The sequence below is a fragment of the Micromys minutus genome (assembly GCF_963924665.1).
Source record: "Micromys minutus genome assembly, chromosome: X".
Lineage (NCBI taxonomy): Eukaryota > Metazoa > Chordata > Mammalia > Rodentia > Muridae > Micromys > Micromys minutus.
This window is the reverse complement of record NC_137970.1, coordinates 75,098,142-75,110,858: the sequence shown is the minus strand read 5'-3', so window position 1 is coordinate 75,110,858 and position 12,717 is coordinate 75,098,142. Positions and strand designations below refer to the sequence as shown.

The following is a 12,717-nucleotide window of genomic DNA, read 5'->3' as shown; positions in this document are numbered from 1 at the left end:
CAAGCACAGTGCAACTTTAAGTCTGGAACTTTCTTCTGGGGAGGGATATTAGCATTGCTCAGCCTGCCACCACTGACCCTTGGCTAAAGCTGAATGTTAAGTGAGTGCAAGAGAGGTAGGGACTCCTTTGTCTATCCAACCTCCAGTCAGAGATGGGTATGGAACCACAGAGAACGCTAGGGCCCTGCTTTTTTCTTTCTTTTTTCTTTTTCTTTTGTCTTGAAAACATGGATCCCCAGAATTAGCAATGTAGAGCAAAACTCCCCAACAGTGTTGCATCTAGAGCAATCCCATTGACTGATTTTTGTCCAAGTGCAAGAGTGCAGGAGGAGTGGCTTCATTGTGAAGAGATGGAATGCTGTGGGTCAACGGGACGCTGTTATCTTGGTGATCTTTGTCCCTTAAATGGCCACATATTTTCAGCTTCTGTGTCTGTCTTAACATCCTCCCGGCCATTAGGTAAGAATCCTGGAATGTTATCAGTGAGCTGAGTAGACATTTAGTCTCCACTAAGCCTTAAAAGTAAGACACCTAGGAATGCTGGCAGATAACATCTGAAGTCAGCATGCTTGTTGAGTGAATCCATTTCCAACTTTTTACTTGTTTTTTAGTTATGAAAGTAACACAGCCTCTTTCGCTTTGGAAAGTGTCATTTAAGTTAGTCTGAGTCCATGTTTCTGGGCCACTGCCACTCACTTTTTGACTAAGAATAAATTATTTTTCTCCTTTGCAGAAAGCGACTATGTTACTTTGACAGAGGTAAGGTGAGGGGACTTTACACAGCTTATAGGTCTAACCATGAAGAGGACACACAGAGCAGAAAGGTCACCTAGAGACAAGGCTGCTATGCTTCCTGTCTCCAGACTCACAGCCCTTGATCAGATATTACACCCTTGGAAATATGGAAACCATAAAGAATACATCTCGGAGGTGAACGTAGTTCAGTTTCAACTGGAGAAATTTAGGCCATGACTGCTCCCAAGTTGTGATAGGAGCAATTGGGAAGTAATTAAATGGGTTTGGTAAAGGTAGTTCACTGCTGTCTGGCTAGACTGTTAAGGAAAACTAAAGGAGAGGAGGTTTCCTATGCTCAAAATAAACATCAGTCCTGACCTTGACACAGACGTAGTGTGGCGCATGCTTGGAGTCCAAGCACTCAGAATGCAGCCGATGCAGAAGCTAATTGTATTTTCTTGAAAGCCTGGACTACAAATGACGACCCCAACTGAAAACAAAACAAAACAAACAAAACCCTCCGACCTTGACAACTAGTCTTCTATGAAAGGCCACATTTTATTAGCTTTCAGAGCCACTGGTAACTAAGGCAATTGCTGGGAACAAGAGTGTCAAGTGATTATTAATGGATTCTAAGGTTTAGAGGTTTAGTGAGAGAACAAAAAAGCCTTATTAAAAGCATTGTCTTCAAGGTGATACTTCCATGCTGGGGAGATGGCTCAGTTTGTAAAGTGCCTTCCCCTTAAACAAAAAACCAGAATTGAATCCCCCAGAGCCCCTCGGTGCTCTGTGAGCCTTGCAACCTATCCCAGCTTTCCCAAAGGATTTAGGGATCAAACAGCTGAAAATGTCTTCCAAAGTAGCTGTACCCTGCTGCCTTCCTACTAGCAATGAAAAGAGAGGCCCCGTTGCTGAATATCCTTGCCAGTATGTGTGTCTGAAATGTGAACAAAGCATATAACTGAATAATAGTATTTGACAACAAAGAGAACGAACGTACTGGCAGAGGCTGGACTATGGATATGAATAGATATGAACAAATCTTTAGAACATTATAATAAATAAGCTGCAAGAGACTGTTTTACACATGTGAAAAATTATGCTGATAGAAGGTCTACTGAGTTTTGCTTAGGACTGAGAGAATAGGGGCTTTGGAGTGCCATCCTGCTGTTTGACCTCCAGAATTTTGTGATTTCTAAAAGTGAGTAACTGGCAGGGGAAAGGGGAAACTAGTAGTCATAGAAGTAAAGAAATTAAAAACAAAAAAATGTTGTTTGAGGTAAGGATACAAAGTCAGGTTTGCTTTTTGTTTGTTTGTTTTGTTTTATTTTGGTTTGGGTTGGGAAGGTACTGGTAACTATCGAAGTTAGGAGTCTGCACTTTCATGTAGTCTTGGAGACATAGGCCTTCTTTTGACAGCTAAATTCTAATAGTACTCCCTTTATGTGTTTGTGTGCTTGCTTTTGTGGTGTAAAAGCTTGCAGAAGAGAAATAAAAAAGACAAGTTTTAGTTCTGGAGATGCAAGGGCAATAGAATTTGCTATTAGAACATTAAAAACTATATTATTACTATTATTATTATCATCATCATCATCATCATCATCATCATCACCATTATTTCCTAAACCACCAGAAGACAACACCATATTGCCACTTAAAAAGAAATGATCCTTTCTTTAGCAACCTAAGAGACATTATCCTGGTGTTTGCAGGTGTGTACATCTAGTAATCTATACCTTCTGTTCTGTCCCCTGCCCCCAGTTAGTGCAAAGGTTTATTTAGCAAAGTGGCAGGAACAAAGCTCAACAAAGTAAATACTCCTGAAAGAGATTAGAGTGGACTGCCCCGAGGCAGGAGCAGCCTAGTGGGTTCTCCCTAGTGATTTTAAAGAAGTTTTATAAATATTTATGAAGTGTATATTAGAGCATCCAGGCCTTTTAGACCCTGAGCAAATATTACTTTAGGGAAGCCCTGCCCCCATAGCTACAGCCACCAGCAGTAGCAAGCCCAGCCCCCACCTACTGTGGGCTAGGTGTCCAAGGCAACTTGAATTATAGTCACACATTAATCAACCCTGTCCCTCCTCTTATCTTGGTCAGCTCCGCTATCTCATCCCCAGCCTGAAGGCCTTTTATTTCTCATCCCTAACGTTCCTTCCCTCACCCTCTTAATCCTAGCATTCATTTCAACTCCCACATTCCTTTTAACACAGTAAGCCTAAAACCTTTGCTAGTCTGGATATTCTTTTTTAATAGAGAAAATTAGGTACACTTCCCATAGAAAGTCTTCCTGTAAATGGTATCATTGCCTGGCATGGGGTAGTTTCTTTGTCTTTAGGAAGTAAACATGAGCTGGATTTTTAAATGCTTCTTTATTTAAACTGGAATGGAGCATTGCTCTCTTTTGTATGCCCAAAGACTCTAGCAAGGAGGGTGGCACATTGTTAGAGCTAAACTTGAATGGAGGTCAATAGAAAGTACTTAAACTGTGTTGGAGAGGTGGCTTAGCAATTAAGAGCACTCGTGGCTCTTGTACAGAAGGTTTGGTTCCCAGCACCTACACAGTAGCTCACAACTGTCTGTAACTCTCAGTGTTCATCTTCTGATCTACCAGACACAACAGGGTGCACATATATACCTGCAGAAAAAAAAAACACTCAAATACATAAAATAAGTAAGACCTTTTCTTAATTAAAAGTAATAATAAAGCGCTTACAGTAAGATTTTTGTGGTTTGATAGCATCCCAAGGAAAAATAGCATATCTCCATAGTAAAGAAAGCACCTCATAGCTCTTATCCCTCTTAAAGTGGAAAGGAGGCCAAGGTAACTGTATATGAGACTGAAGGTCAAAGTGAAAAGAAATAGCATCAGATCCAGCATCAGCCAGTATGAATGAAAGCTCCTGGAAGGATTACACTTACTCCTTACACTAAACCTTCTGCAAAGCTGACATGGACTAGAAATTCCATCATTCCAGGGAGGTTAGGGTGTTGCAGGTCTAGAGCCTAATTACAGTTTATGTTTAGCTTACTGTTAGCCCACTTAATTCCTGCTCTATCTCTCTGTTCTGACATGCTTGTCACTATCCCATGAAGCTTGTAGAGGAAGACCACTGTCTTCCATTAACAAAAAGGCTAAGAATGACGTGAGATGCCATATGAGGCGCATGGCAGAGACTTTTCTACTGATGCCAGGGAAGTCTGGGTCCCATTTTGGGGCTCTTAGTCTCATTAATAAAACAATTTTAAGAATGGACTCAATGAAAACTTTCAAGGAAAATATTTGATTAGAGTTTAAAAAGAAAAATCCAAGCTGTAAATCTCAGCAGCTGCCTGGAGGAGGAGGATAAGAGAAAGGGGGATGGGGTGGGATGAGGAAGTCATGCTATTTGAGTTAAACTGGTATGGAGGTCAGACACATGGCAGGAGTCAGCCACCTGACAGATATGGGAGCGTTGGAGAAAGAATGGACCTCAGAGTGCTGGGGAAAAGATGATTAGAAAAGAGAAGAAAAGGAGAAGCTAAACTATCTGAGCAATTCAGAAAAGTGGTCAGACTTAGGAGACAGCATGGCTGCTGCCCTGTAAGCCACTACGATAGGGGCAGGCCTACTTTGTGTTTTGACAATATATGGCAAATAGGTATCATATTCAAGTCTAGCTCACTATATACTACTCGCTACAGCTACTTTGCCACACTATACTACCAATAGTAAAGATGTGAACAAAAGATTTCATGAACACTTTTCCAATTTAAAGTAGACAAATGACAGGGCACGGTGGCAAACGTCTTTAATCCCAGCACTCTGGAGTTTGAGGTCAGCCTGGCCTACACATCAGCGTTCCAGACCAGTCAGGGTTGTGTAAGTGAGACACCATCTTTAAAAAAATTGCTTAACACACACACACACACACACACACACACACACACACACACACACACGACATGATTGGTGGCTTACAAACACTTGTAACTCCAGTTAAAGAGGATCCACCCCTTCTTCTGGCCTTGTGGGCACTGCATGCATGTGGACACGTACATGGGCAAAACAGCCATATTCTCATAGAGTATGAATGTATGTCATATGAAGCTGTTTTTTAAACACATTCTTCTGTTGTTTTCCTACTGCAATATTTACACAAGTTTAGTCCTGTATTTAGTATCCTGGTGAATCCAGTGGCCTTAACACTTCTACCTCAGTCATTTTAAATCGACATGTTAATGCACTTACTGTGTAAGGTATATTATATCAATAAATTGCTATGTGCTTTTGAGATCACTGGGATATTTAGCTCTGAAAATGGTTTGACCCTCATCTCAGACTCAAGCATATTTGTCTCCAAGTGCTCTCCAAAGCCTCTTGTCTAGGGATGGGCTGACCTCCCTGAGTCTGTAACAGGAAGGAGAGCACAGCAAAACAGCCCCGAGTAAAAACACCGTGTCCTTGAGAACAGCTAGAAGGTAAACAGTTTCTACCAGATCTTTCTATTGCTTAACCCAAGATACAAAAAGTGCCTGCAATAGGAAAAACAATCTGGAAGTTCAGCCATGGAGAGGAAGCTCATTAAAAAGCTTCAGCTGACCACCTCATCCGTTTTCAGTTGGTTTTTGGTGGGTGTAAGCTCCTGATTTGATGATGTAACCGTTACCTGTTTTTATTTGTTCCTAAAAGCATCATTTGAGAGGGGGTGGGACATCCTGCTCTGCCAGGAACTCTCTAGATCAAGAATTCCAGTTAATTGCCTCAAGAGCAGTTCCTCAGTCAGTTTCTGTCAAATATTTTGAGTGTCAGATTTGATCATTTTCTATCATCTGTATGTCTCATATTGCTATTTACTTTTACTTCTGCTTGCTGTACAATTAATAAATAAATTCAAAACTAAAAATATATCTATATTAGCTCACTCTCCCGGCCATATAGAAAACTATGTCTTACAGTAATTTCTTTGAGCTGGAGTCTTGGATAGTTCAGTCTGACCTTAAAATTACCAAACTGACAAGATTGATCTTGAACTCACAATCTCCCTGCCTTTGCCACCTGGGTGCTGGGATTATAGGCACCAAACACTACTTTTAGTATAATTTTAAAGTTCCTCAAAGACTTTCTTGTAAGGCTTGACATCACCATGATCTATTGTACAGAGCAAAGTGTTATTAGGAGAGGCAATCTGCCAAAAGCCCTGAGTGTCCTTGTATGTTCTTACTGCATATGCCAAGAATGTCGGGCCCTGAGCACTCTTTACCCAGATAAATTTTCAGCTGTGCTTACAGTAAGCAGCCTTGAAGTATGAGGTAACATCTTTCCTCACAGAACAGGGTTGTAATTTCTTTGAAAATAGTGAAGAACTCAAGCATTTATCACAGTCCCTTTGTCACTGCAAGAGATTTGGGAGTCAGACAGTAGAAATCAACATGAAGTTCTAGGTAAGGCATTTATTCCTCTAATAAGGTCCTTAGTCTCTGATCCAGTGCTTTTAGTGTCTTCTGCCTGCATCCACTGAAAAACAGCAGGTTAGCTTGTTAGCTTTAGGATAAAGCCTTAGACTGTGTACAGTTCCTGATATGTGCTTGAAGATAATACTCCTCATGCAATTATAACATTTTTCCTACCAGTATCATTTCTGGCACGTACCACCAAGGCCATTAGCATTGTGTTCTACTTACTGTTTTCCTTCAAACTGAGTCACTTATATAGTTTGGATAGTTTTTCTAAAAAGTTTATAACATGACCCTTAACCCGAATTCTCTTCACGCTTTAACCTAAAAGTATTTAATGCATGTTCGAATAAAGACATGGGTATAATAGTTTAAATTATGTACATATGATCTATAATCACCCTCCCTGTCCATTAAATTCTCCCTTGACATAAGCTATCTGACTCCATCAAAAGCTACCATGTCTGGTGAGTGCTTAGGGAATATTCTGAGCTACTGCTTTTTCTTTTTTTTCTTTTTTTTTTTTGGAAAAGTTCCCTTCAATTTTTCCTGATCTTTTAAGTCTAGTGTTTTAATATGCAGTGATGTAAATTTACCCTCTTTCAGATGAGTTTGCCCATAGCAGCCATGCCATCAGTCTTGTAAGTTTCCTACTGCGTTTTGGAGCAGAAAAGCCAAAGAACTATCCACCCGGCTGAAGAGTGTGTTAGGGAGGAGACATCCCACATCCTGCTCCTCCTTCCAGGCTTCAGAAAACTGGATTTCTTTCTGTAAAATTGACATTACATTCCCCTAGAATCTTACCTTACTCCAAACAAAATTGCAGCCTTGTTATCATCTGCCCAGTTGTTACAACCTCAAAGGAAATGAAGAGTTCCCCAAAAGAGCATCATAACGTAAAAATGATATACATGTAGCACATTACCATACTATTTTGCTTCCAGGCAGGACTGAGAAGTCTTAAGTCTGACTTCAGCCTCCCTGTAAAATGTATACAAGTATTGGGATACCTGTTGGACGTGAGGGGAGAACCTGTCATCAGCCTGCAGGGGAGAAATTACGCACTATATGGAAGCAGGAGTCACTAATACCAAATGGCATCTTCACATCCAGAAATGAAATTCTGTGAAAGCCTAAATTGTTATTCAGTCATGTTCTTGTCAAACTCGTACATGAGCCTATTCTCTTTCAGAACCTTGTAAGAGGAAATAGGATACCAGGGAACTGTAATTTACTGAAGTGTGAGAGAAGGACTGGAACACCATACTAGTAACAAAAGCAGCTAGATGAGAGTCTAGACCGGCAAACACAACGATGCAGTACTCACTGAATGCTTGCTTGAGCTTGTTCTCAGGCACAGAATGAGTATTACCTTTCCTATGCTTCTGAATAGCAGAAACAAATCTCTTGCATTTGGATCCTCCTACATGAACAAGTGGGGATAAATCCCTGTGGAGCAGCTCTGTGCCTTAGTTGACCAACACAAAAGTATTGTTTATTATTGCATATAAGAATAGATGTAAGTCTTAAATCTTTTTAAATTAGTGGTTCTAATATTGTCAGTGAATAACAAGTGCCTCAGTAGTTTTAAAAATAAATGGATAAGTGCTGTTGGATGCTCATTTTTAGTTATAAAACCTTTATTATTTTTAGCAAGAATAATGCGTGTTCATTTTAGGAATATGGCAAATGCAAGTAAGCAGAAGAAAAATCATTCATCTTTCACAAGTTTATATGTGCATATATGTAACATACAAAGGTACTCCTGTCTTTCAAAATATGATATTCCCATACTATTTTGTATCCTTTCCTTACTTTGTATCCCATCAGAAGCTCTTTTTTTTTAAAATCAGTAAAGCTCTCCTGTTCAAAGCCAGAGACGTATAGATTGGTTCAAATATAATCAACAGTAAGATACAGACAACAAGAGATACAGCTAAAGCCACTAACAGCAACAGATTCAATGTAGGAAGATGGGCAAAGGTCTCAGCAGGAAAATGCTAATCAAAAGAAAGCTAGATTGCAATGGTGTCACGGGATCAAAAGGAAATCAAGCCGAGCTACATTAAATAGGGGTAAGGATGGCTTCGATTAGCCTTCCAACGCATCACTATGAGCTTGTTCCTCACCCTCCTGATCTCATCTAGCTCATCCACATCCCTAAACATATCTTCACTGCTCAGATGCCTGTTGTGTATATCCTCCTTAAAATCCTGGAGAGACTGAATCAGCCTCTCCCGAAAAGTTTCTTCTGATTTTTCCTCCTCTTCTGGTTCATCCCCCTCCTCTGGCTTTTCCTCGGGCTTTGGCTCTTCCTCCGGCTTTGGCTCGTTCTCCTTCTCCAGGTTTCCTTCCATTTTTTGGCAGGGTTTCATCTTTGCTGCTTCCTGCCGAATACGTGAATACAATTATTTCTAGGAAGCAAGGAGGAGACAGTAGATGGAAGACCTGGTAAATGTGCAGGTGCTGTGCACAAAGGTCTCCTCACCGTTTGCTCACGCCCTCCCCACCCCCACCCCCGCCTGACTCTCTCCCCCCTCCCTCTCTCCCCTTCCCTCTTTCCCCCTTGTCTCCTTCCCCACCCTCATTTGGTCTAACTGCCCTCACCAGATACCTCCCACCTGAGAAACCTAGTCTGCAATCAAGGTTTCCCTGTCCCCGCCCCTCTTACCTCCATTTTCCACCCCCTCCCTTCTCTAGTCCCTCCCTCAAGCATTTTCCAAGGCCTTCCTTCCCGCCTCCCGCCCCAGCCCTCCACAAATCTTTCTCCCTCACAGGCCTGACACGAAAGGCCCTCCGAGGGGGGGTAGGTTTCTGAGGGGGGAAGGGAGAGGGGACTGGGGCCTTCAGCCTCTGCAGGCCTTCACCAACCCATATTCTGGGGGGTCTTTTATAAAGTTCCCCTCACTTACCAGGTACGGATCTGATCGACTTCTTTTTCCGACTTCTTTTAGCCAGAAGAGGTACAAAGACCAAACCTGCAGGCGAACAGAGAAGGGAGGGGATGTTGGGGGTGGGGCACGCAAGCTCTCGGTGCTCAGTAGAGCAGCACCACAGAAGCAGCCCCCGGAGCTTTCCTTATAGAAGGTCTTGCTTCTGGAAGTTTCCCACCCTTTTGTCTCCCATAGGACTCCTCCTTCCCACCCAGCAAGTTAGCCTGCCTTACTCACCAGACAGAGGGTAAGAAAGGAATATTATTTCCCAACTATCTATGGACCCGAGACAGGGTTTGGGAAACAAAGTGGGTGTCGAAAAAAAATCTCTGAGTATGATTATTTTTGAATCGTCACAGGTCCCCTTGTTTCCTTTTGGGACCCCCTAGTCCTTTCACAAGTGCCCTTTCCTGAAGAATTGGAGGTAAGAAAGAGGTCGAGGGACAGACTTAACTATGACTCAAGTCACTATCCTAGACCACCCTATACGACGAAAAAAAAAAAAACAAAAACAAAAACGAAAACAAAACCACAAAAAAACCCACAAAAAATATCCAGGCAATACCGCTTAAAACACTAACCTGCTGAATTCAAGCAAGCTCTCTCCTACCGCTGGCTTCTCACACCGCCGCCTGCAAGGCGAAGGGAGCTGGTACCCAGATGGAAACAAGGACCAGACTAGCAGGATTTCTGCACACGTCGACTCCTGGTCACATGAGATCTACGTCACCAGTGAGCTCCGGTCCCCAATCTCCACTCCCACAAAAAGCGCGGCAGATGTGGCCCCGCCCTCAGCTCCCTCATTCTACTACCCCCCTTCCCAAACACATTTGGCCTTGTCAGTCTTTACTGCAGGGAAAAAAAAAGAACATGCGGGTTGTTTTTTTCTTTTCATTTCTTTTCTTTCTTTCTTCCTTCCTTTCTTTGTTTTTCTTTCTATATTTTTTTTGTCGTTGTTCTTTTTGCAGCTCTCTGATTACTAAAGAGGAGCTTCTCATTTTCTGGAGCTACGGAACTTTTCTGCTTCTTTTACTAATAGGCCCTTCCTGTCTCCCGCTCCCAACCGCCAGAATTCTCTAACCCCCAAGCTAGCTTTCCTTAACCCCTCCCCCTCCATCTCCTTTGTTGTTGTGAAGCCAGGTAGGTAGGTCAGAAATCAGAGGGAAAGGGGAAACCTTGAAATAGGAGTGGGATTTTTTTTTAAAGGCAACTTAAACTTTATTCTTAATACGTCTGTAGTCTTTTCAAAAGTAATGTTTTACAGTCAGAAGTGACAGCCAAATTACTTTAGATACATGCGTGGATTCATACATGTACATTACTTAGGCTAGAGCCTGGCATATAGTAAATGCTTTCAAAGTATATGCCTTTCAATTTGTTTAAATTATATTGTGATGTTACTTGGGGGAATTATTTAAAATGAAGATACATCATGTTTAACTCTAGAGCCCTGGTGGTGGTATTACCCCGATGTTGTGCTACCTGAAGAATCACTGTTTGATCACTTGCCAGTGCACATTGTTAGCAAACAGTCTCCTCATCTTAAAGAGAGTAATCCTTTACACACATCATGGATTGTTAGAACATCTTAACACTGTGTCTGCTCTAAATCACTTAGCTCATAGAAATCTTTCAACATTTACTTATTCCCATTTTATTTCATATATACATATGTGTGTATGTATGTATTATGTATGTAGCCTCTGAGAAGCAAGTGCATTTGAGACATAGATAACAGATAACTCAATGTTCAATACCTTGAGTCTTCTGGAAAGAGCGCTGGAGTGAAAGTGGATATGGTTTATGTTCCCCTTTAATAGGGGGGACTCTAGCTTCTTTATCTTTTAATTGACTTTAGAAGTCAAGGTACTAGTTTTATGATGATAATGGCTGCTTGGCATAGGGACTTAAAAGCCTCTATAGGTGGAAGTATTGGCTTTTTAAGCCAGTAAGTGTCCGAAAATATTTTAAAACTCAGCATTGCTGCTTTCATGCTGTATCTTGTTTGGTTACCTTAACCTTTAGTCAGATTTCTGCTCAATTTTACATGTGGACATAGCCGTAAGTTAAGACATGGTTTGTTCAGAACAACAATACAAGGTTCATTTGGCCTAAATTTGCACAATATGTTCCCTCTTCAAAGCTACAGACACCAAGATAAGAGTGACTAAGGCAATATTCCATCTCTGGCCATTGGAATCTAGAAGTCTCCAGTGAACAGTCCTCTGCTGTCCACTACCTCTTCCTTTACTCCCCCAAAATGCTGCTTTGCATTCCTGAATCCTCTAAAATAATCTTTTGCTGGCAGTAGCCTCTGATTTTCCTTGCTGTGTTCGCATTCCAAGTGCAATCTTTTCCTTCCTTCCAAAACATATGCTTTTATTGTTTTCAAGTCACAAGTAATGGTCTTGAACTTAGTATCACCTCGATGTTTGTCCCCAGTGTGGTGACACGGGAAGTGATGGAATCTTTAAGAGGTATTGTCCAGTAAGAGACTATTAGATCACTGAAGGACATTGCCTTTGACAGGAACTGACGCAATACTCAAGGATCTCTGGTTATTTCTTACAAAAGGATTGTTATGAAAGGGCCAGGATGAGTCACCTAAACAGACAACGTTGATTGCTCTCCAGCTTCCTCTTGTCTTTCTCACAGATATCCATCAGGCTAGGACATGGTCAGTAATCCTTCACCATAGAAGTCAAAGCCCCTGAGTCTCAGATACTAAGTGCTAATTTATTTTATATTGAAAATATAAGTGCTTATATTTTAGTAAAGTATTCAGCCTTGAACATTTTATTATAGTGACAGAACACGAACTGATACAGTTTCTGTGCCAAACTTTGAGCTGATTGAAAGATTCTCAGTAAGGTCTACTCTCTGTTTCCCCTATTAGTTACTATTCTCCTTGCTGAGACAAAACATACGGCAAACAACAAGTTTAAGGAAGGAAGGAAAGGTTTTTTCCTGATCTATAGACTAACAGTACTGTCCATCATGGGAGGGACTTTATAGCTGCAGTGGACGAAACAGCTGGTCAAAAGTCAAATTGCATCTGCAGTTAGGAAGGGGATGGGGGGAAGGGGGAGGGGGAAGAGGAGGGGGAGAGAGAGAGAGAGAGAGAGAGAGAGAGAGAGAGAGGGAGGGAGGGAGGGAGGGAGGGAGAGAGATATGCTGGTGTTGTGCTTACCTTATCAACTTTGGGCTGGAGAGATTGCTCAGTGGTTAAGAGCACTGACTGCTCTTCCAGAGGTCCTGAGTTCAAATCCCAGCAACCATATGGGATGCCCTCTCCTTTGGTCTGTACTCATATAGTAAGTATATGAATATATACATATATACATATATATATATATATATATATATATATATATATACATATATATATATATATATATATATATAACTTTTCAACTTTGTTTGCAGTCTGTAACCCTAACCCATGGGATGCTGCCACTCAGTGTTCAGTGGCTTTTCCTCCTTAGTTAACTATATCTGGAAACAACCCAGTAGCCATGCCCAGAAGATGGTCTCTCGGGTGATTCTAATGACTGTCAGGCCAACCATCCAAATCTGTCTTTCTAAGGGTGGGTCATCTTACTTACCGGGTATCT

The 12,717-nt window shown here is 41.4% G+C and overlaps 1 protein-coding gene across 2 annotated transcripts; it reads right to left on the bottom strand.

Annotated features, from left to right (window-relative positions):
• Window positions 1-7,798: 7,798 nt before the first annotated feature.
• On the bottom strand, window positions 7,799-9,812 carry TCEAL9 (transcription elongation factor A like 9). 2 transcript variants are annotated; one of them, XM_080909792.1, is made up of 3 exons: window positions 9,685-9,812; window positions 9,083-9,148; window positions 7,799-8,584 (listed from the first exon to the last, which is right to left on the bottom strand). In XM_080909792.1, the coding sequence occupies exon 3, from the start codon at window positions 8,543-8,545 to the stop codon at window positions 8,231-8,233; it is 315 nt and encodes a 104-aa protein (XP_080765918.1). In that variant the 5' UTR covers window positions 8,546-8,584; window positions 9,083-9,148; window positions 9,685-9,812; the 3' UTR covers window positions 7,799-8,230. The 2 variants fall into 2 exon arrangements, with proteins under 2 accessions (XP_080765918.1, XP_080765917.1); XM_080909791.1 differs by having other exon boundaries at window positions 7,799-8,557.
• Between the last annotated feature and the right edge of the window lie 2,905 nt (window positions 9,813-12,717).